The sequence below is a fragment of the Bos mutus genome, chromosome 10 (assembly GCF_027580195.1).
Source record: "Bos mutus isolate GX-2022 chromosome 10, NWIPB_WYAK_1.1, whole genome shotgun sequence".
Classification (NCBI taxonomy): Eukaryota; Metazoa; Chordata; class Mammalia; order Artiodactyla; family Bovidae; genus Bos; species Bos mutus.
In genome coordinates, this window is record NC_091626.1 from 18,302,303 (window position 1) to 18,326,499 (window position 24,197).

The following is a 24,197-nucleotide window of genomic DNA, read 5'->3' on the forward strand; positions in this document are numbered from 1 at the left end:
TAAGGAAGCCAATAATAATAGCAGCTTCTCCATGAGCCTGGAAGCAGGTGCAATGATCGCAGCGTCCTCATTTTCTAGCTTTTGGAGTACAGCTGAGGTCAGTTCTGCTCTGTAACTTCTGATGATTTCTGTGAGCACCTCTTTGAATTAATACCCTTTATACTTAAAACGGAGAAGGCAATGGCACCCCACTCCAGTACTCTTGCCTGGAAAATCCCATAGATGAGGAGCCTGGTGGGCTGCAGTCCATGGCGTCGTGAAGAGTCGGACAGGACTGAGCAACTTCACTTTCACTTTTCACTTTCACGCACTGGAAAAGGAAATGGCAACCCACTCCAGTATTCTTGCCTGGAGAATCCCAGGGACAGGGGAGCCTGGTGGGCTGCCATCTATGGGGTCGCAGAGTCGGACACGACTGAAGCGACTTAGCAGTAGCAATACTTAAAAAGGGGGCTTCCCTGGTGGGTCAGATGGTAAAGAATCTACCCTCAATGCAAAAGATCCGGATTCACTCCCTGGGTTAGGAAGATCCCCTGGAGAAGGGAAGGGGTACCCACTCCGGTATTCTTGCCTAGAGAATTTCATGCACAGAGGAGCCCGGTGGGCTACAATTCATGGGGTTGCAAAGAGCTGGGCAACAAGGAGCAGTATTTTCTTCTTTTACTATTTAAACATATCCACGGTGATTAGTAACTTGCAGTTGAATCCTGACTCATAGAGACAATAAATTAAATTCAATCCCTAGACTATTCAGTAAGCCAGGAACACATAAACAGGAAAACAAAAATGCAGTGCCTTATCAACCTGCATCCTTAAATCCTAATTATTAATAAGATAGGAGTTACACATAAAGCAACTAAAGAATACAAAACAGGGTATTAATAAAGGATTTTGGAGCTTCTTTTAGCCAATCACTAATCAATTTTGAAAATCCTACTAATTTACGGCAGTGAGTTTGTCAATGGAAAGAAGCTATCTATACAGATGCACAACAATATGTTATTTATAAAGCAGAAAAAGTTTCATTGTATGAGAAGCAGAGATTTGAGTTAAAAGCATGATAAATATAGAAGACTAAACAGTATTAATTTTGACAATATAAACATCAAAAAATAAAAACTTCCAAGTGGTAATTTAAGTATAATACACATTTAAACGATTCTACCTAAGGAAAAAAAAATTTCCAACAAACACTTATCATCTATATATAAGAACAGTAAAAAAAAAAAAAAAAAGCTTAAAAGAACATGTCCTGTAATCATAAACAAGCAGAAGACTTCAAAAGACAGTTCTCAAAATATACATGACAAGTAACATGACGACAACCAATGTCGCTTTAATCAAAAAACACACCTTTTCTTTAAGGAGATTTACTGCACGTTCAATTGACAAACATAAAAAGACTGATAAAATTCAGTATACATAAAACAGGCACATTTATGTATTGTTCTTAGGAGTGAAAATCCTTATAACCTTCCTGATATTAAGCAATTTCTTGTCAAGGTATTTATCTAAGGAGAGATCGAATATAACTTCTGACAATGTACTTCAAAAATATAGTGAAAAATTCTGACTAGAGATAACGAATTACACGAAACTTTTTTCATGAAGTTCATCCACACAACTGAACAGTGTACAGACCTAAAAATACTATAAACCTATATTCTGACATGGAGAAATATCTGCAAATACTCTTGACCAAAAAAAGTCACACAAAACAATAATAATATTTACATAAATATATAATGGTATGTGTGTGTTGAATTTTCAAAGCTTTTACTTAAGTTGAAATGCTTCCCTTCATGGAATTTAACTGAAAAGCCGAACAAACAAAAAAACCCAAAACAAAAAATCCACATTCATTCTTATCTGCGGATCTTTCCCAATTTTTTCATTTGGAATATTAGACCTTTACACGGGTTGATTTTTCTTAGTATTCAACTTATAGCTTAAATACCCAAACTTTTTCATAAAGTTATTAGTTGCATACCCCAAAAGCAGCCCACCTGTATGCTAATAGTATGTCATTTCATCTTCCTCTTTGCATATAATATCATCTACATCTTTTATTGTTTTTCTCTTTCTCTGAAAGAATCACTACAAGAGAGCAAGAGTTCTTGGACTAGACTGTCTATCCCTGCACGAACAACATCTAAAAAGTGTCTGGTTCTGCATGTGCCGTGCTCAGTTGCTCAGTCGTGTCTGACTCTTTGCAACCCCACAGATTGTAGCCCACTAGGCTCTGCTGTCCATAGAGATGCTCCAGGCAAGCATACTGGAGTGGGTTGCCATGCCCTCCTCCAGGGGATCTTCCCAACCCAGGGACTGAACCCAGGGTTGGGTCAATCTCCCGCATTGCAGGCAGATTCTTTACCGTCTGAGCCACCAGGGAAGCCCCTGGTTCTGCAAACTTAATAAATATTAGCTGGATGAACGAAAGAATGGTTAACAAGTAATGATTTTTCAACAGTGTTTCCTCAGACTTATGCCCATGAAACTCATCATGATTAGATCTATCAAGAAATATTCAATGATTACTACAGATCTGGTTCTGTTCTAAGTGGGCAGAATACATCGCATTTAAGTACAAGGAAACAGACTATAAGGACATTAAAAAAAATAAATGATAATCTCAGGGTTACTCCGATTTATGAAGATAAAACAGTGCAAGGAAGAATGGAGATATAAGGCAGAGCAGAACAAGGCAGTGGACAGGAGGAAAGAAGCCAAGAAAGAGATAAAACCAGTTAAGGGACAGTTTCAATAGCCCAGCATGATGTGACAAGGACTGAAGTGCAGGTCCAAGATCTAGCAGAAAACAGATAACGGATTTAATTCCTTTCTTAGGTGTTCTGTTCATTATCTACTTTATTCCTTTCTTAACTCCATCTTCATTGTTTAGTTTATTCAGATTAGTCAATTCATTCTTTTTTAAACAATTATTTACTGCCTGCTGTGCATGGTATGGACCTAACAGAAGCAGAAGATATTAAGAAGAGATGGCAAGAATACACAGAAGAACTGTACAAAAAAGATCTTCACGACCCAGATAATCACGATGGTGTGATCACTGACCTAGAGCCAGACATCCTGGAATGTGAAGTCAGGTGGGCCTTACAAAGCATCACTACGAACAAAGCTAGTGGAGGTGATGGAATTCCAGTTGAGCTATTCCAAATCCTAAAAGATGATGCTGTGAAAGTGCTGCACTCAATATGCCAGCACATTTGGAAAACTCAGCAGTGGCCACAGGACTGGAAAAGGGTAGTTTTCATTCCAATCCCAAAGAAAGGCAATGCCAAAGAATGCTCAAACTACCACACAATTGCACTCATCTCACATGCTAGTAAAGTAATGCTCAAAATTCTCCAAGCCAGGCTTCAGCAATATATGAACCGTGAACTTCCTGATGTTCAAGCTGGTTTTAGAAAAGGCAGAGGAACCAGAGATCAAATTGCCAACATCCGCTGGATCATGGAAAAAGCGAGAGAGTTCCAGAAAAACATCTATTTCTGCTTTATTGACTATGCCAAAGCCTTTGACTGTGTGGATCACAAGAAACTGTGGAAAATTCTGAAAGAGATGGGAATACCAGACCACCTGACCTGCCTCTTGAGAAATCTGTATGCAGGTCAGGAAGCAACAGTCAGAACTGGACATGGAACAACAGACTGGTTCCAAATAGGAAAAGGAGTACATCAAGGCTGTATATTGTCACCCTGTGTATTAACTTATATGCAGAGTACATCATGAGAAACGCTGGACTGGAAGAAACACAAGCTGGAATCAAGATTGCCGGGAGAAATATCAATAACCTCAGATATGCAGATGATACCACTCTTATGGCAGAAAGTGAAGAGGAACTAAAAAGCCTCTTGATGAAAGTGAAAGTGGAGAGTGAAAAAGTTGGCTTAAAGCTCAACATTCAGAAAACGAAGATCATGGCATCCGGTCCCATCACTTCATGGGAAATAGATGGGGAAAGAGTGGAAACAGTGTCAGACTTTATTTTTATGGGCTCCAAAATCACTGCAGATGGTGATTGCAGCCATGAAATTAAAAGACGCTTACTCCTTGGAAGGAAAGTTATGACCAACCTGGACAGCATATTCAAAAGCAGAGACATTACTTTGCCAACAAAGGTTAGTCTAGTCAAGGCTATGGTTTTCCCTGTGGTCATGTATGGATATGAGAGTTGGACTGTGAAGAAGGCTGAGCGCCGAAGAATTGATGCTTTTGGACTGTGGTGTTGAGAAGACTCTTGAGAGTCCCCTGGACTGCAAGGAGATCCAACCTGTCCATTCTGAAGGAGATCAGCCCTGGGATTTCTTTGGAAGGAATGATGCTAAAGCTGAAACTCCAGTACTTTGGCCACCTCATGCGAAGAGTTGACTCATTGGAAAAGATTCTGATGCTGGGAGGGATTGCAGGCAAGAGGAAAAGGGGACGACAGAGGGTGAGATGGCTGGATGGCATCACTGACTCGATGGACGTGAGTCTCAGTGAACTCCAGGAGTTGGTGATGGACAGGGAGGCCTGGCGTGCTGCGATTCCTGGGGTCGCAAAGAGTCGGACACGACTGAGCGACTGATCTGATCTGATCTGTGCAAGGTGCTGTAGATACAAATATTAAGAAGATATTGCTCATGCTGTTAAAGAGAACTAAAATGGATAATAAACTTATCTTCAAGGTTTGAGCCTGAGTGACTACAAAATTCCGTAGGGCAGGAACACAGCAAAATCTCTTAGGGCATAAGTCTGAGATATGAGCAGGATGTCACAGTAGAAATGTACAACAGTGGAACTGCGGGTAAAAGACTGGAAATTTAAAGGCAGATCAAATTGTAAAGATATATTTAATAGAAGTGATTGAAGGTTTCAAGGTATGAGAGGGAAAGTACTCTCTAGAAGAAAAAAGTACTATCCAAACAGAACTATATTAACAGAGGGCTAAGGGCTGTTGGAGGTAACATGTGTTTAATATTTGCCTGTGTTTATTCAGAATGGTAAAAAAAAAAAAGCATTCTAAATCCTGCCTTTATCAATAAAATGAGATGCTAGAGGTGCCCTTAATACAAGTAACTGAATCTTATTTCCAGTAGCAATAAAAGTTGTAGGAATATGTACATCAATGATTCACACTCAAGGTAAGAAAGCAGTTTCAGATTTCACAAAAGAGCAAAAAGGAAAAAAAGTTTAGGTTATTTGCATTGCTGCTGCTGCCTTCCACACCACATATAAAACTAACTTAATGCAACAGAAAGAACTTAGTCAGAAATGACCATGGTCAATGAGGATCTAGGATCTGCTAATTTAATTTTATAAATATAAAAATTTATTTTGTCTTGGTTTGAACTGGACTGCAAGAAACAAGCAAAACATTCACTAAGCATAATTAGAAAAAATAAGGTATATTTAAATAAGGGTAGGAATCTAAGATGAAGAGTGAGGTTACTAATCAAACTACACATTATACATATATGTATGTACACATATAAGCCACAAATTCAACTCTAACATTTTGGTAGAAAATATGAAGAAAATAATTATTTACTGAATACTAATCATGCACATGGGCTGCCCTGGTGGCTCAGTGGTGAACACATGCTGCCAATGCAGGAGACAGAGGTTTGATCCCTGGGCCAGGAAGATCCTCTGGAGTAGGAAATGGCAACCTACTCCAGGATTCTTTTTTTTTTTTTCCACTCCAGGATTCTTGCCTGGGAAAACCCATGGACAGAGGAGCCTGGTACACTACAGTTCACGGGGTCACAAAAGAGTTGGACACGACTTAGCAACAACAACAATAATCATGCACATACCAAATATATATATTTCATCCTAACGTATATTATCCCCCACATCACAAATGAAGAGACAGAAGTTAAGACAAGTTAGAGAATTTACTCCAAAGATCAGAGAGCAAGTAACAACAGATCCATCATTTGAATGTAAGTCAGTTTTACTCCAAGGTCTATACTCTCATAGACTATGTTGCCTCTCTAATATTAAATATATGTACTTGAATACACAAGACATGTATACCTGTGGTGGATTCATGTCACTGTATGGCAAAACCAATACCATATTGTCAAGTAATTAGCCTCCAATTAAATAAATTTATATTAAAAAAAAGAATACACAAGACACTAAAATAAACAAAAAATTAGCTATATTTAATTTTTAAAAATTGAGAAACGGATGGGATTCCTGTGATTGATAACTGAATGGCATTATTGACTTCAGATGTATCTAACATATTCTTGTTGACTATCATATGAAGTTTAAGAAGTTACAAAACAGTGTATATATAGATACAAGGAGTCACTCTGCTGTACAGCAGAAATTAATACATTTTAAATCAATAGTTCAATTTAAAAAATAAGTCATCCATCTGAAGAGAATGAAAAGAACAGGGCAAACACTAGATCCACAGGTGGCATTCAAAATACTAAAAGGCTAATGAGACAGTGAAGGAAAAAAAAGAAAGACAAATGAACAATAACAAATATTTGACAAAGAACAGGTATGGTCTCCTCTCCTCTCTACATAAAAATTTTCATGATAAGAACATAATCACAAACCACTCAGTAAATTTTCTTTGTGGTTTAAAACACATTTTCCACTACCACAAACCACATCAGCAATGCATTCAATTTTATTAGGAAATATAAGGCGACTCAAGTAGAAGGAAAAACTACAGATTCATTTTCTTGTTTCTTAAACTCGAGAATTTTGAGAATAAACAGCCCTTTTTCAGTTCTTTTAAAATTTTTGAATTATGTTCATTAACAAAGTTAATGACAGGACTCTTTGGAAGGGCACAAGAGACAGAAAAACTCTAAGACTGTTCTTTAGTAAATCTAATAAACATTTTGGCAAGCAGATTAGAGTAAGCAAATTACAAGTCCTGGGTCAAATTATGCCCATTGTTTTTATAAGATTTCTATGGTTGAAAAAACTTACATGAAATTCAAGTTTCAGTATCCATAAATAAAGTTTTATTGGAATACAGTCACAGTCATTCAGTTACATACTGTCTACACCTGCATTTGTGCTATGACAGCAGAGCCAAGTAGTTATAACCCAGACCAGATGAGCCTGCCAAGTCTAACTGGACCTTTACAGAAAAACCAGGCTAACTAATGTTAATGATGATGACAGAAATTATTTTTAAATCAGATAAAATTTAAAAATTTTTAATTAGATAAAATTCAGAATGTCTCCTTAACCTGATTTAAGAAGAAATGAAAATAATCTATGCAGAGGCAATTACTCAACAAAAATTTACATCTATATTCAGAAGCTTTTCAAACACTAGAAAGTGAGATACATCACAAATATTCACCAGCATTAAGCTTTGCCATTTCATAGTAACATCCAGCATTATTTCTAAAATGGTTTTAACTGAACATACACAATCTGTATTTTGGGTACAAATAAGATATTTCTTGTTTATGATTTCTAAAGATTGTTTGCATGAATAATTAAAAAAAAATCATGAAGTGAGGCACAGAGGAAAAAATATTTTCATAATACTCACCTTTGGAAGCCCCGGTTTGGATTTGAAATTTTTGTTTCTCCTATAGAGACAAATCTTACATTAGAAGGAAAAAAAAAACAACATCGGAAAGATGAATTTCAAGTTCTCTACAAAAAGAACATTATATACCCACTTCCAAGTTATAGGTCCTTTAAATGAAAACACTGTCTAATTCAACTAAGCAGGCACCTTTGGGAAGGAAGGATAAGCAAAGTAAAGACATGCCTGCTCCATAATACAGGTACAAACAGACTGAGCTTGATATCAGTAACATAATGTAGATTCAAAGTTCAAGTTTCATTTTCTTTTGGACCCTAACAGGGCTCTGCATTCTTAACCTACAGAGGCTTTGTTTCTGTCATTTTAAACTTAAAAAGATGCCTAATTTCATGAATTATTAAAATGTACTTTTCACTAAGACTTATGATCTTCCATTTTCAGAAACTATAAATTCTGCTCTGCTCTTTTATTCCTTATTCATAATTCAGTATCACACTTCGATCAAACCTTTTTTTTTTCTTTAATGGCTACAAAAAAGGAATAAAACCCAGTGCTTATGAACATGGGCTGGGGAATCAGGAAGACCTGGGCTTGTTGAATCTGAGCTCTATCACCTACCAAGGTATGATTTTAATCTCTTTAAAATTTGGTTTCATTATGTAACAGTGTAAAAATGATAATGTAAGACAAAGTAAAAATGATAATACTATCAACCTCACAGAGTTGCTGTGAGGATTAAATGCGTTTATTCAAAATTCTGGAATGTAGCATGACATATAAACTGAGCCTATTAACACTGTTAAGAGATGACTTAGGGATTAAGAAATATAATCCAGTCACACTTCTAGCTAACGGTCAAAAAATATGCTTTGGAAGTGTTTTAAATATATTGATATGGGTAGGTAAGAACTTTTTACTGGTCCACCATGCGTGGTTAATATCTATATCCTGAAACCAGTTCTACATCAGGTAAGGAGAAACAGCAGGTTTTAGCAAGTATTATGTATCACCATACAGGTGCCCCTTGAACAACACAAGTTTAGACTGTAAGGGTCCAGTTACACATGGAATTCTTTCAACATGAACTACAACAGTACTACTTGATCTGACATTGGCTGAATCTGTGGATGTGGAATCACAGATACTGAGGAGCAGTGGATATGGAGGGCTGACTATAAGAAACACACGAATTTTCCATTGTGTAGAAGGTTGGCACCTCTAACCCATGCAGTGTTGAATGGTCAACCGTATGTGGTCCCATTCACCATTTTGTAAGAGATTTACCTGCCCAACTTGTTAAGACTGCCAGAATTAAAGGGCAATTGCAGTTAAAAACTAGGAATCCTAAAAAAAAGCTAACAGTATTTGCTCTCTCTGGGTGTAGAGTCTGTAAAACAGCAATAAAGAATCATTTCCATAAGTATATTCAGTCATGACCTCCTAGTAAGATGAAAACAAATAAACAAATACCAGCTGTATAATATATGAGACTGTCACAGTTCTAAATTCTGACTACTTTTCAATCTTGTTTCACTTAAAATTCCACTCATGAAAATAATGCTTCACAATTACCTCTCTTCTTTTTTAGCCAGAAAATTTAAATCAGTTATAAAAAAAGGCAAGCGATATTGTTGATCAATACTAACGTGAGAATCCCATGGGCTCTCTCCAAGAGTTTGCTGCTAGCTGAATTAGCGAATATCCCATCTTTATCAAGCAAGGAGGTGTTACTTGATAGTTTACTCTGGCGAATCCCAGTTCTGCCATTCCAGGCAAAATCAAATGTTTCACTGTAAAAATTAAATATAGTACAATTTTCTTAATTGAGACATCCCTAACATTCCAGAAATTTCTTTTAAAAGTAAAACAAAGCTTTAAACATGAAAGTTAAAATTTAGAAAAAATACTAAACCAGCAGAAAATGGTTTTATCAAAGAGATTACTGATCAATTTGGGCTGATCTTTAGTCTCCCAGAACCAAATATTTCTAGGATTCTACCATATTCACATTCAAAAGTACATGATGAGCACACCATATAGCTAACCATACCATTCAACAATCAGTAAATAATATAACATATTATAAGATACTGTCATGTCTTCTGTCTTTGTTTCAGGTCCAAAATCCCACAGCAAAAGAGACACTGATGTATAGAACAGTCTTTTGGACTCTGTGGCAGAGGGAGAGGGTGGGATGATTTGGGAGAATGGCATTGAAATATGTATAATATCATATATGGAACGAGTCGCCAGTCCAGGTTCGATGCACGATACTGGATGCTTGGGGCTGGTGCACTGGGACGACCCAGAGGGATGGTATGGGGAGGGAGGAGGGAGGAGGGTTCAGGATGGGGAACACATGTATACCTGTGGCGGATTCATTTCAATATTTGGCAAAACCAATACAATATTGTAAAGTTTAAAAAAAAAAAAAGTAATCTTGAAACTGTTAAAGAGGGTACTGTTAATTTAGATACCTGGGTGAAGGTAAAAAACAACTAAAAACTTATCCTATAAATATGATTAAAAATGTTCTGGACCCCCATCATGAGGCTGTTGGATAGCCTATGAGAGAGGCTATAGCGGTAGATGGTAGTAGGTCTCCACCTTCTGCGCAGATCATATTTTCTGCCATTGACGAAGAAAAGGAGGGAGACTGTGCTCTACCTCCAGAGGACTGAGAGGGCTTACAGGACGCTGCGGCCGGGCGCCCTGGCGAGCCCCCTCTCCCTCTACACAAACCTTAAAAATTTATCCAACAATTTCTGATTTAAGGCGACTACCCCACCTCCGCTTGCACCTCCCAGGGCCTAGGAATTCTCCAGTTTACATCCAAAGCCTCCCAGAACATTGCCTAAGGTTGAAAAAGATAAAAAAGTTTTCTTTTAAACAAAGGAGCTTTTAAAGAATATACAATATACTATACAGAGCCTGCTCCTTGCAGAAAAACCCCCTCAGGGGGGCCTCACCCAAGTAAAAAAAAAAAAGAGAAAAAGAAAAAAGAAAAAAAAAAGTATATATTAGCCCAAGTGTAACCACTTCTTTGAGTTTCACTTCTTTTCTGAGAATATTCAATGTACGTAAAATAGAAATAAAAACTGTTTGCTTTTTTCCCTGTTAACTATCTTTCATTAGTTTAATTTACAGGCCTATAGCCACTGAACCTAAGAAGGCAGAGGACAGTTTCATACCATAAAATTTGATGTATATAACATTATCAAAACAATAAAACTATAGAAAAGAACAGGTTAGTGGTTGCCAGAGACAGGAAAGGGACATGAAGAAAAAGAAGAATAAAAATAAGCAGTATGAATTAATTCTTTTATGATGATGAAAGAGTTCTGCATGCTGACTGTGGTGCTGGTTACACAAATCTATGTTGCTGTTGTTTAGTCACTAACTGGTGTCTGACTCTTTTGGGACCCCATGGACTGTAGCCCACCAGGCTCCTCTGTCATGGGATTTGCCAGGCAAGAATACTGGAGTGGGTTGCTATCTCCTTATCTAGGGCATCTTCCCGACCCAGGGATTGAACCCGTGTTTTCTGCGTTGGCAGGTGGATTCTTTATGACTGAGCCACCAAGGAGATAAAATTGCAAAGAAACTACATATATACAAACACAGATTTATTTTAAATGGTGAAAACTATAGTCTAGTTAATATTAATGAAACAATGTAATTTTCCTGGTTTTGATAATGTACTACTACTATATAAGATTCTTTTAAGGAAAACTGAATGAAGAGTACATAGAACTCTAAAAACTGTATTTCCTTTGTACTCTTTTTGAAACTATTTAAAAATGGGATATAACCTTAAAATATTTATTTTCCCATTAGTTCTTTACTTAAATTATACCACTTTTTAGATAGCCAGGACAATATCTTCAAAATCTTTTAATAGCTTTGTTCTATCCTCCCGGTCAAGTTTCTAATGAAGAACGACAGAAAATAATCAAACATGAAAAACTTTATCTATAAAAATTTTCATGAATACCAAAAAATTAGAAACAACCTAAATAGCCAACAATTGGAAATAAATGAAGAAATCATGTCATAACCACACCAATGGGAGTCTATAAGGTCATTAAAAATCATGTCATAGAATAGTTATTTAATGGCATAAAAAATTGTCTGCATATATTATCAAATCTAAAAGTACTACTGCATGGTATGGTTTTGTTTAAGTCAATTATATTTATACATATGGAAAGAAGAATATATATAAGAAAAATTTTATGGGCAAAGTAGACATTTGCTGAAACAAGATATATGTATCATCAAAAAAGATACACAAATCACCAATGAGCACATAAAAAGATGCTGAACATGATTATTAGGGAAATACAAACCAACGCTACAGGAGATACTACTTTAATCCCATTAAGACAGGCAATAACAAAACAACAAGGATGTGGAGAAATTGGAACCTTTATCCATTACTAGTGGGAAGGTAATGAAGCCTTTATCTCTCACTCAAGGAAAATGTACACAGCTAAAAACAGATTTATATTTGCGTTTCCTTGTTTTACAAGTGAAGTCACTTAGTCGTATCTGACTCTTTGTGACCCCATGGACAGTAGTAGCCTATGAGGCTCCGCCCTCCATGGGATTTTCCAGGCAAGAATACTGGAGTGGGCTGCCATTTCCTTCTCCAGGGGATCTTCCCAACCCAGGGATCAAACCCAGGTCTCCTGCATTGCAGACAGACGCTTTACCGTCTGAGCCAAAGACTACCTCAATTCTTAGTCCTATATCACCACCAAATTGGTTGTTCCACTCTTATATTTATGACTCACTAATTAGGAATATTCCATAGGTAAGGTCCAAAAACCTCTACTCAGTATATACAAGCTAATAATTTCATGACTCATTTGATTTTCTAATTATCTGTTTTTCTATCCTCTCCATCTTCTCACCAATTTTCTCTAAAATATGTCTAAAATAAACTCACCAATACAACAAATATGAACTGGAAGGATCTCCTGTTAAGGCTACTAGCTGGTTTTATCCTGATAACATTACTTCAGTGCCAAATATCTTTCTTTATTGTATGCAAAGGAAAAGAATCAAGCTAGTGTGATCAATTTCTCTGTGAAGAAGGGTCTCATAAATGAGCTTATACACACATCTTTACGAAATTAGACTGTCTTTCCATGAATCCCTAAATTCAGTTAGCTGCTTGAACCCAGAATGATTAATCTTAAACCAAAATATCAGACTATTTCAACTAATGTATAAAAACAGAAGCCCATACAGATCACCTCAGACATCCAAAATTGAAAGCAGTACAAAGAAACACAAACTTGGGAATTCCCTGGTGGTCCAGTGGTTAGGATATGGCACTTTCACTGTGGTGGCCCAGGTTCAGTCCCTAGTCGGGGAATTAAGGTCCCACAAGCCACTCACAGCAGTCAAAAAAAAAAAAAGGAAAGAAAGAAAGTCCATGTGTTCCTGTGGCGGATTCATTTCGATATTTGGCAAAACTAATACAATATTGTAAAGTTTAAAAATAAAATAAAATTTAAAAAAGAAAGAAAGAAAGAAAGTCCACAAATTAGGAATTAGGAAATTTATAAGCATTAAATTGCTTTGGGAAATGCAACAAGTCACAGTTCCTTTTTTTTCTTCACGCAAATCAAGAAAATGAGATCCTTAGGTTAGGGATCTCTAATGACCAGGGTAAGAACACAGCCAGTATACTGAAATAAAGGTACATAGGATCACCAGATTAATGATTTCATTTGTTCTTGAGTAAAATCTAACATGCACATATAATGGTGATTTTTGTCAGCAGCCAACTGCCATACATACACTACAAAGATAGTAAGTCATTCAATCATTCAATTTGCTGACATTAAAGATAAGTAGAGTTGAGGTCAGATACCTGGGCTGTGAAAGTTCTTGTAGGTTAAAACAGTGAACCAAGACTTCTTATTATACACAATAAAGAGTTGTAAAAAAAGTTGTGGAGCAGAGAAGTGACAATATACATTAGAAGGACATAGTAACTCAAAATGGAAAACCTGATCAATGAAGTTAAACCATAATTCTAAATACTAAATAGATCATCCTAATTTTAGTGTCTTACCAGGGCACTAAGAAGCTCAACTCTCTTGATGTTCAAAATGTACCCAGAAAACTTTAGATACTAAACAATGTTCTTTTGCTCATTTAAAATACAATCTTTATAAAACAGTATGTGCAAAGGAAACAGGAGTTTTAATTACAAACTCAGAAAATTACTTGTACTTGTTACTTTCAAATTTTACTCAAGAATTCTTCACTGAATATGGTAAAGGTAAGCTGCGATTACCACATTCATCAATAAAAGATATTGGAGTGCTTAAATGTGGCAAAAGTTTAAAGAAAAGGTTTCAGATGGTTTGATATAATCAAATTACTCAGTTATTACTTACCAGTAAGATTTCTCCATGGAAAGAAGCAAAAAACCCATTACTTTTGCAAAAGATATAAAATGCCAGAAAAGTCTCAGAAATGAAAACATATGAACTCATTTTTAATCATTCTAGGGAAACTTTTTGTAATTGCACAATCATTTTACCAGAAGCAATCTTAGACAATATACTCTATTGTTAACTCTAACCTTATTACACCTTTTATAAAAGTTTTAAGAAGGTTTTTTTAAAGGCCTGATTTTCTTCATATTTTTAAAGCCCCAGAAGTATTATTACTAAGAATTAGAGCTATTTCTTCTGTACTTCCTTGAAAACATAAACCAAACGTACTTACTGTTGGTTTTTTTCATTTAGAGTATTCATGCCCTGGAGATCAGAAAGAGGTGTTCTGGGATTTTTCCGAGTTATATCTAGTGTATAGAAAGCAAAAATTTTCAATCAATGCTACCAGAAACTAAACACAAAACAGTTTTTCTAAGATCAAATGAAATTAATATACTTAAATAGCAAATATTGCTAAACATATCAGAAACATCTACACTTGATCTTAGCCAAAGGCTGAGAAGCCTTTTTATCTAAATAAAAATATGAACCAAGTCCCATGACTGTTACTTATAAATCTTAGTCAACAATGAAACCAATTAGGGAATTTAATAATAAATTCTTTACATTCTTCTCATTTAAATATATTTAGGAAATCCAAGGGTAACTGGGCTGAAGGCCTAGAAGTATACAAGTTCTTTTATTATTTTAATATTAAATATTTAATCATTTAGTGTCCAAAAAATTCTTAATTTATTTGCATCACTTTTCAGCAACAGTATATTGCTGACATGAATTATAGATTTTAGAAATCAATTAATCTTATAAAGACACTGATAATCAAAGGCGATGAATTGCTTCCTCAGAAATAACAATATTTTTTATTTTATTTTTTTAGAAATAACAATATTTTTTAAACTAAAACTCTAATTTAAAAAATAAGCAGGAGATTTGAATAGACATTTTTCCCAAAGAAGATGCACAGATGGCTCACAAGCACATAAAAAGATGCTCAACTTCATTAATCACCAGGGAAATGCAAATCAAAACCAAAATGAGACATCACTTCACACCAGTCAGAAAGGCTATCATTAAAAAACACAAACAATAAGTGCTGGCAAGGATGTGGAGAAAGGCAGTGCTCATACACTACTGATGGGGATATAAATTGGTGCAGCCACTGTGAAAACAGTATGGAGGTTTCTCAAAAAACTAAAATGGAACTACTAGATGATCGAGCAATTCCACTCCTGGATACACATCTGGAAAAAATGAAAATGCTAATTTGAAAAGACACATGCACTCAATGATCACAGCAGTCCTGTTTATAACAGCTAAGTAATGGAAGCAACCCATGTGCCCATCAGCCAACAACTGGCATAAGAAGATGTGGTGTATGTGTAGGTAAAAAAATAAAATACTGCCATCTGCAGCAGTGGAGAGACCTAGAAAATATTATGCTTAGTGAAGTAAGTCAGACAGAGAAAGACAAATACTATATATAACTTATATGTGGAATCTAAAAAAAAAATACCAATGAGTGTATATGTAAAACAGCAACAGACTCACAGATACAGAAAACAAACTTGTAGTTACCAAAGAGGAGAGTGAAGATGGAAGGGACACAATAGGGATATAGGATTAAGAGACAGAGATTACTATATATAAAATAGTAAAAGTATTTCTACTTGAGATAAAAATCTTGTATGTGGAAAATACTAAGAAATTCACAAAACAATATTAGGACTATTATTAAATAAGTTAAGCAAAATTACAAGATATAAGATCACTATTTAAAAATCCACTTTGTTTCTATACAATAGCAACTAACAATTGGAAATGAAATTAAGAAAACAATCCCATTAATAATAGCATTAAAATAATATAAAAGGAATGAGTTGAACAAAAAAATACAAAATATCTACTGAAAAACTACAAAGTATCTTAAAAAATAATTTAAAAAGGAAACCTAAATAAACGGAAAGCCATCTCTGCTCATGGACTGGAAAACTTAATACTGTTTTAAGATCGCAATGTTCCCAAATTCATTTATAGATCAATGCAATCTCTATTAAAATTCCAGCTGTTTTTTTTTTTTTTTTTTTACTAAAATGAATAAGCTGACCCTAAAATTGATATGGCAATGCAAATGGCCCAGAATAGCAAAACTAATGTTGAAAAAAGAGAACAAAGTTGGACATACTTTCTGAATGAAAAACTTACTATAAACATATAGTAACTGAGACAGTATAAAGATAGACAAATAGATCAATGGAAAGGAACAGAGACTACAGAAATAAACCTTTACATTTATGATCAAAAGAAATTTGACAAAGGTGCCAAGACAATTCAATGAGAAAAGAATAATCTTTCAACATAAACTGAGAAAACTAGATAACCACACGGAAAAGAATGAAGTTGGTGATCCAGTGGTTAACTTTGCCTTCCAATGCAGAAGGCAGGGGTTTGATCCCTTGTGGGGAAGCTAAGATCCCACATGCCTCATGGCCAAAAATTCAAAACATAAACAGAAGCAATACTGTAACAAAGACTTCTAAAACAGTCCACATCAAAAAAAAAAGAATGAACTTGGATCAAAGACCAAAATATAAATGGTAAAAGTACAAAACTCTTAAAATGTGGGAGTAAATATTTCCGACCTTGGATTAAGCAATAGTTCTACAGCTATGACATCAAAAGAATAAGCAACCAGAGAGAAAAACTGATAAACAAGAAATTATCAAAATCTAAAACTTTGGGGTTTCAAAGGATTCTATATCAAGAAAGTGAAAAGGCAATCCATAGAATGGTAGAAAACGCCAAATCAAATATCTGATGAGAAACTTGAATCTAGAATATTAAAAGAACTTTCGCAACTGACTAATATTAAGACAACCCAATTTTAAAAAGAACAAAGGATATGAATAGGCATTTATCCAAAGATGACAAGCAAACGGCTAATAAGTACATAAAAAGATGTTCAATATGATTAGTCACCAGAGAAATGAAATTAAAACCATGAGATTGTACTTCACACCCCCTGTGCATGCGTGCTAAGTCACTTCAGACATGTCCAACTCTTTCCAACCCCATGGAGCCCACCAGGCTCCTCTATCCATAGGATTTTCTAGACAAGAATACTAGAGTGGGTTGCAATTTCCTCTCCATCACACACCCTAGCATGACTATAATAAAAATTACAGATAAATGTTGGCAAGGACACGTAAAAACTGGAACCTTGTATATACTCATATGCATGTGCTGCATGCTCAATCATCTGACTCTGTGACCCCATGGACTGTAGCCCACCAGGCTCCTCTGTCCACGGGATTCTCCAGGCAAGATAACTGCAGTGGGTTGCCATTTCCTCCTCCAGGGGATCTTCCCCACTCTGGGATCGAACCCACATCTCCTGTGTGTCCTGCACTGCTAGGTGGACTCTACCACTGTACCACCTGGGAAGTCCTTCATGAATACACTGCTGAATGTGAAATGACACAGTTACTTTGGAAAACAGCTAGCAGTTCAAGAAAAAATTAAAGAGTTGCCATTTGACCCAGAAATTTCACTACTAAGTATATACCCAGGAGAACTGAAGACATAACATCTATACCCATATAAAAACTGTTACTGGAAAACATATGTCTTGGGATCAACAAATTCAGTTAGAACTTTGAACAACTTTATTTTCTTACATATCTGAATGCATTGATTTCATTTCACTTATCCAATTCCTAAGTCGTGGATATAAATTATCCTTATGACAAATTATCATTTTCTATTCTCCATACCATTCTTTTCTCCTGCATGTTGACACATAATCATCTCAGGCCTTTCCTTAATACTATTAATGCAATTTTCAATTATGTTTCCTCTACTTATTGAGATCACATAGTTGTTGATTTATACCTCTGCTTTTAGCTCAAAACCTGTTTCAGTATCATTCTGATTATTTCATAGTCTTAAATTTGTGCTACTGCTTTACTGGATTCATGTTCTTAAATTCTTCTTAAACTGTCAACTGCTCACAGGGAATTTTCTTCCCTTTTTTGGAGTATCTTCCTTGTAAACACAATAGGGTATTTCTTTTATGCACGTTTCTTTTATGATATCATTTAAACTTTTTGAAAAACCCATTGTGAGACTCTAATTGGTGATGTAAATCTATTCATACTTTTATTAATTTAAAATCATAGTACTTATTTCTCATATTTCATTTCATATTTATTTCACTCTTCAAACTTATTTTTTTCCCGATAGATGAAGGTTTCTTATGCTACTTTAAAAGATAAAGATTCTGGGAAATCTGTGATGGTCCAGTAGTTAGGACCCTGCGTTTTTGCTGTGGAAGGCAAGGATTCAACCCCTGACCAGGGAACTAAGGTTCCAAGAACAGTGGAGAGTGCCCCAGCTGCTGCTAAGTCACTTCAGTCGTGTCCGACTCTGTGCGACCCCATGGACGGCAGCCCACCAGGCTCCCCCATCCCTGGGATTCTCTAGGCAAAAATACTGGAGTGGGTTGCCATTTCCTTCTCCAATGCATGAAAGTGAAAAGTGAAACTGAAGTCGCTCAGTCGTGTCCGACTCTTAGCGACCCCATGGACTGCAGCCCACCAGGCTCCTCCGTCCATGGGATTTTCCAGCCAAGAGTACTGGAGTGGGGTGCCATTGCCTTCTCCGGCAGAGTGCCCCACTCCCCCACAAATATTCAATTTTTGTTATTACTGTGTTTGTCTATAAGGTAGACCTTCATGTTTGTTTACCCATATTGATTTCCAAAATTTGATAAATAGCCATATTTTACCAACTCAATTAAAAACAGCTCCCTGACATACCTCCAGGCTTCATCAAAATATATACTGGCATACCTTGTATGTGTTTCTGTCGACCATTTTCAAACAGGAATTCTAGTCATGTAACATTTTTAGAATATTTTAAATTATGTTAGTGCAAGTCTCTGTATAGGGCAATAGCCAAAGGGCTTTAGCATTCATTATCACATTTGAGTCCCTGTGCAGAGGGACTGCCTTTCAGAGAAGGAAACTGAAGCTCTGAGAAATACCTTCCACACACAGTAACACAAGGGCTAAGTGGCAGAGCCAGAATTTGGGCCTAGTCCTGCCCGACTCCAAATGCCAGGCTGTTTCTCATCTCTCTTTGAGAGTAATGTGAAGGTCCCTATGTCATAATCTATGTGCCCCGCCACAAACCTCAGGTCTTCCAAGAACTGGAGCCTTCCTCAATATTAGGCAAGCAGGCTGCTGGTTCCCACTCTGATCTGGAGGAAGCCCTTATGAATAAGGTGCAGACATTTCCTGGGGTTTCTATATTTTTTTTTTAATATTCTTAATTCCATGAAAAATAGTCTTTTCTACATATCTATAATTTATGTCAGGCTTCATGATTAAGCAATTAATTTTTTAAATTGTGGCAAAATTTACACATTGCAAAACATATTCATTGTAAGCACATAGTTGGTCAAGTATAGGGAAAAACTGCCACTGAAGAAGATATACTGAGTGACTAATAAAGCTGGCAATCTTTAAAGAGCCTAGGGATCATTCATATATCTTCTTTTCTAAGTGTATGCTTAAACCTCTTGACCCGTAGAGGTCAAGTTTCAGTAGAAACCAAAAGAGCAATTTTTGAAATTAATAAAGCTTGAGTCCAGTACTGATCAGTAGAACTTTCTTTGAGGATGAAAATGTTCTCCAGCTATACTCTTCAAAACTGTAGCAATTAGCTACATATTGTTATTAAACACCTGAAGTTTTTTAAAAATATTAAGAAACAGTTTTTAAAAAAGTTTTTTCTTATTGCAGTTTTTTCATATTTTGTCTTTGAGTCCATTATCAGTTATGTATTATAAGTTATTATGAATATTGTTTCTCAGGCTATGAGATGCTTTTTCTTTTAACAATATCTTGAAAGTTTTCAATTTTGATGTTTCTCTTATTGCAGTTTTTTCATATTTTGTCTTCGAGTCCATTATCAGTTATGTATTATAAGTTATTATGAATATTGTTTTCAGGCTATGAGATGCTTTTTCTTTTAACAATATCTTGAAAGTTTTCAATTTTGATGAACTTCAATAATTAATACCAGTTTTTTTTCTTTTACACTTCATGCTCTTATGTTCCATCTAATAAATTTTGTCCCAAGACTGCAAAGATCTTCTCAGGTTTTCTTGTGTAAATTTAACATTTTATTCTTTGCAAAGAGCTGCATGACCCATTTCAAGTTAATGTTTATGTATAATATAAGGTAAGGATCAAAGTTCTCTTGAACATTCTATTTGCCATGAAGTGATGGGTTTGGATACCAAGATCTTAGTTTTTTGACTGTTGAGTTTTAAGCCAGCCTTTTCACTCTCCTCTTTCACTTTCATCAAGAAGCTCTTTAGTTCTTCTTCACTTTCTGCCATAAGGGTGGTATCATCTGCATATCTGAGGTTATTGATATTTCTCCCAGCAATCTTGATTCCAGCTTGTGCTTCATCCAGCCCAGCTTTTCTTGTAACATTGTCTAATCTTGGTTTTAGAGTAATTATACTGGCCTCATGATATGATTCATATAGTATTCCTTGCTCCTTTGTTTTCTGGAACAGCTGAGCAGAACTGTTATTATTCTTTTCTTAAACGTTTTTAAAATAAAACTGGTTATTCAAACTATATGAGTCTGGACTTTTCTGTTTCCATGTGGGGGAAGATTTTATTTATGAATCCAATCATTGATACAAGACTAAACAAATTCTCTATTTTTCCTTGGATCAATTTTGACAACTTGTTAACATTCAAGGAATTTATCCATTTCATCTAAGCTGCTGAATACACTGCCATAAACATTCATTATCTCTCCTCAATCTTTTGATGTCTATACCATACGTAAATGTCTTGTTCATTTCAAATAACAGTATTTTTGTCTTCTCTCATATTTCTTGATCAGAATGGCTAGAACTACACTATCCAGGTACAGCAGCCACCAGATATATGTGGCCATTCAAATTTAAGCTGCTTTAATTAAATTCCAGTTTAAAATTTTTTTAAAAAACTTCAGGTGTTTAATAACAATATGTAGCTAATCGCTACAGTTTTGAAGAGTATAGCTGGAGAACATTTTCATCCTCAAAGAAAGTTCTACTGATCAGTACTGGACTCAAGCTTTATTAATTTCAAAAATTGCTCTTTTGGTTTCTACTGATTTTCTCTAATGCTGTCAGCTTTCTATTCAGTGGTTTTAGTTCCTTATTCTTTACTTCCTTCTACTTATTTTGGGTTTAATATGCTCTTCTTGTTGTAGATTCATAAAGTAAAAGCTTAGATCACTGATTTTTAACCTTATTTCTTTTCTTAGATAAGAATTTAAAGCTATTGGTTTTCTTCAAAGCACTTTAGCTGCATTGCTGCTGCTGCTGCTGCTGCTGCTAAGTCACTTCAGTCGTGTCCGACTCTGTGCGATCCCATAGACAGCAGCCCACTAGGCTCCTCTGTCCCTGGGATTCTCCAGGCAAGAATACTGGAGTGGGTTACCATTTCCTTCTCCAATGCATGAAACTGAAAAGTGAAAGTGAAGTCGCTCAGTCGTGTCCAACTCTTAGAGACCCCATGGACTGGAGCCTACCAGGCTCCTCTGTCCATAGGATTTTCCAGGCAAGAGTACTGGGGTGGGGTGCCATTGCCTTCCCCGTAGCTCCATTACACAAGTTATAAATTGCTGGTCCCTCATCTTGTTCATGAACATTACAGTATCTTATATCCCAAGAAGGTCAGAAGTACGGGTTTAAATTGAAGGAACATTCTATCACACCCTCCTTCACTCTTTCTTTTCCCAGCATCTTATTTCTTCCCTTTCCAGGGCTCCTGATCTTTGTGGGAGTTGCAGCTCATGCTCCTAAGAACCCTAATTTCTTCCCTCTCTTCTAATTTCCTCCCTGCAAATCTCAGAGACTAATCAATGTAGAGAGAAGGTGGGAGACCAGAAATGAAATGGAGGAGGAAAAGCCACAATACCTTTTATGTCTAAACCTCAAAGGTCACACACTGTCACTTCTGCCACATTCGATTTGTTAGAAGGAAATCAATAAGTACTCTATGTGCCTTTTGAAGGGAGGAGTATCAAAAAATTGATGGACACATTTTAAACCCCCAGAACAATATCATAATTTTTACCCTAAAAAAACCATAAATCTTTTTAAAAGAACTAGATAAGGAAAGAAAATATGTATAGTCATATTTTTATACATATGTATTACTTCTGGTTTCTTTATTCCTTATAATAATTCATGGATCAGTAAACTAAAGTACAGATCAAACCCACTGCCTATTTTTGCATGGCCTGTAAGCTAAAAGAGATTTTAACTTTTAAATGACTGAGGGAAAAAAAATCAATGAAAGAGTATTTTTGTGACATGTGGAAATTATATGGAATTTAAGTATCAGTGTCTATAAAAAAATTGTATTGGAATGTAGCCATGCTCATTTATTTATGTATTGTCTATAACTCTTTCAGAACTGAGTTGTTTCAACACAACATATGACCCACAAAGCCTAAAATATTTATCATCTGACTCTTCTCAGAAAACATTTACCAACCTCTACTATACATCCAAGTTACCATCTGATGTCATTTCCTTTTAACCTAAAGAATTTCCATTATTTCTCCTCTTGGAACACATATCATGGATAAAGTCCCTCAGATTATCTATTTAACTGAAAATGTCTTCATCACAGCTTCTTTTTTAAAGTATGTTTTTTAATATTTTTATTTATTTGGCTGCCCCAGGTCTTAGTTGCAGCACGCGGGATCTTTGAACTTTGATCTTCATTGCAGTATGTAGGATCTTTCAGTTGTGGCATACAAACTCTTAGTTGTGGCATGTGGGATCAAGTTTCCTGACCAGGGATCAAACCGAGCCCCTTGCACCGTGAGGGCACAGTCTCAGCCACTGGACCACCATCAGGGAAGTCTCTATTTCAGCTTCACTTTTGAAAGATACTTTCCTTAACTGATGATTGGACATTGTGGATGATGCACTGTAATAACAATGAATTCCGTTATGTTTTTCTGCAGACTTGATTTTTCTTCTAATAGACAATTAACTCGTCTGTCCACAAACTATAAATCATAGCTTTTACAGCTGTTTTTGTTTTCTGGGTCTTGTTCTATTGGGTTTTAAATTTAAGCCTCCATTACTTTCAATGAGCAGACAGGTGTTAATCATATCATTATAAGCAAGTCTCATTTTATTGCACTTCACTTTATCATGCTTTGGAGATACTGCATTTTTTACAAGGAGATTTGTGGCAACCCTGTGTTGAGCATGTCTATCAGCACCATTTTTCCAACAGCATTTGCTCACACAGTGTCTCTGTGTCACATTTTGATAATGCTTGCAATATTTCAAAGTTTTCCATTATTACAAAATTTATTACAGTGATCTGTGATCAGTGATCTCTGATGTAACTACTAGTCCCTGAAGGCTTGGATTATAGTTACCATTTTTTAGCAATAAAGTATCTTTAATTAAGGTATATCATTTTTTTCCAACATAAAACTATTGAACAATTGGTAGATTACAGTATAGCATAAATATAATTTTTATGTGTACTGGGAAACCAAAAAATTCATGTCACTCCCTTCATTGTGATATTTGCTTTATTACAGTGATCTAGAATCGGCCCTGAAACTGCTCAGAGGTATGCCTGCATTCTCCTATATTTAATGTAATTTCCTCTGGGCTCCTTTCAAGATTTCCTTTTTATTTCTGGCATTTAGCAATTTGCCTACAATGTGTCTAGTAGTGGTTTTCTTTTGTATTGGTTCTAGCCGGAGGTCACTGATTGTCTTGAATCTCCAAGTTAGTTTTTCTCAAACATGAGTAGTTTTTAATCTACCATTTCAGCCACTATAGTTTTTTGCCTCTTTCTCTCTCACCTCTACTTCTGGGATTCTAACTAAAGACAGAGAGAATTCAGCTATCCCCCAAGAGGAGCTATGAAGAAATAACAAAAGGCCTTCAGTTTAAAAAATCAGTAAACTGCACTTGTGTTTTTCAAAAATTATCTATTTGGTTTGCAATTCTATTTACTTATTTATCTTTTTGGCCATATTGTGTGGCATGCAGGATCTTAATCCCTGACCAGGGATTGAACCTGTATGCTCTGCATTGAGAGCACAGAGTCTTAACCACTGGGCCG

The 24,197-nt window shown here is 35.8% G+C and overlaps 1 protein-coding gene across 11 annotated transcripts in view; it reads right to left on the bottom strand.

Annotated features, from left to right (window-relative positions):
* MYO9A (myosin IXA) overlaps window positions 1-24,197 on the bottom strand; it is a 257,282-nt gene that overhangs the window by 87,577 nt on the left and 145,508 nt on the right. For all 11 annotated transcript variants that reach the window (XM_070377371.1, XM_070377369.1, XM_070377374.1 and 8 more), the window contains 3 exons: window positions 14,294-14,369; window positions 9,190-9,333; window positions 7,544-7,583 (listed from right to left, as the gene is read on the bottom strand). In XM_070377371.1, the coding sequence (XP_070233472.1) occupies window positions 7,544-7,583; window positions 9,190-9,333; window positions 14,294-14,369 (260 nt within the window). The remainder of the gene's footprint in view (window positions 1-7,543; window positions 7,584-9,189; window positions 9,334-14,293; window positions 14,370-24,197) is intronic.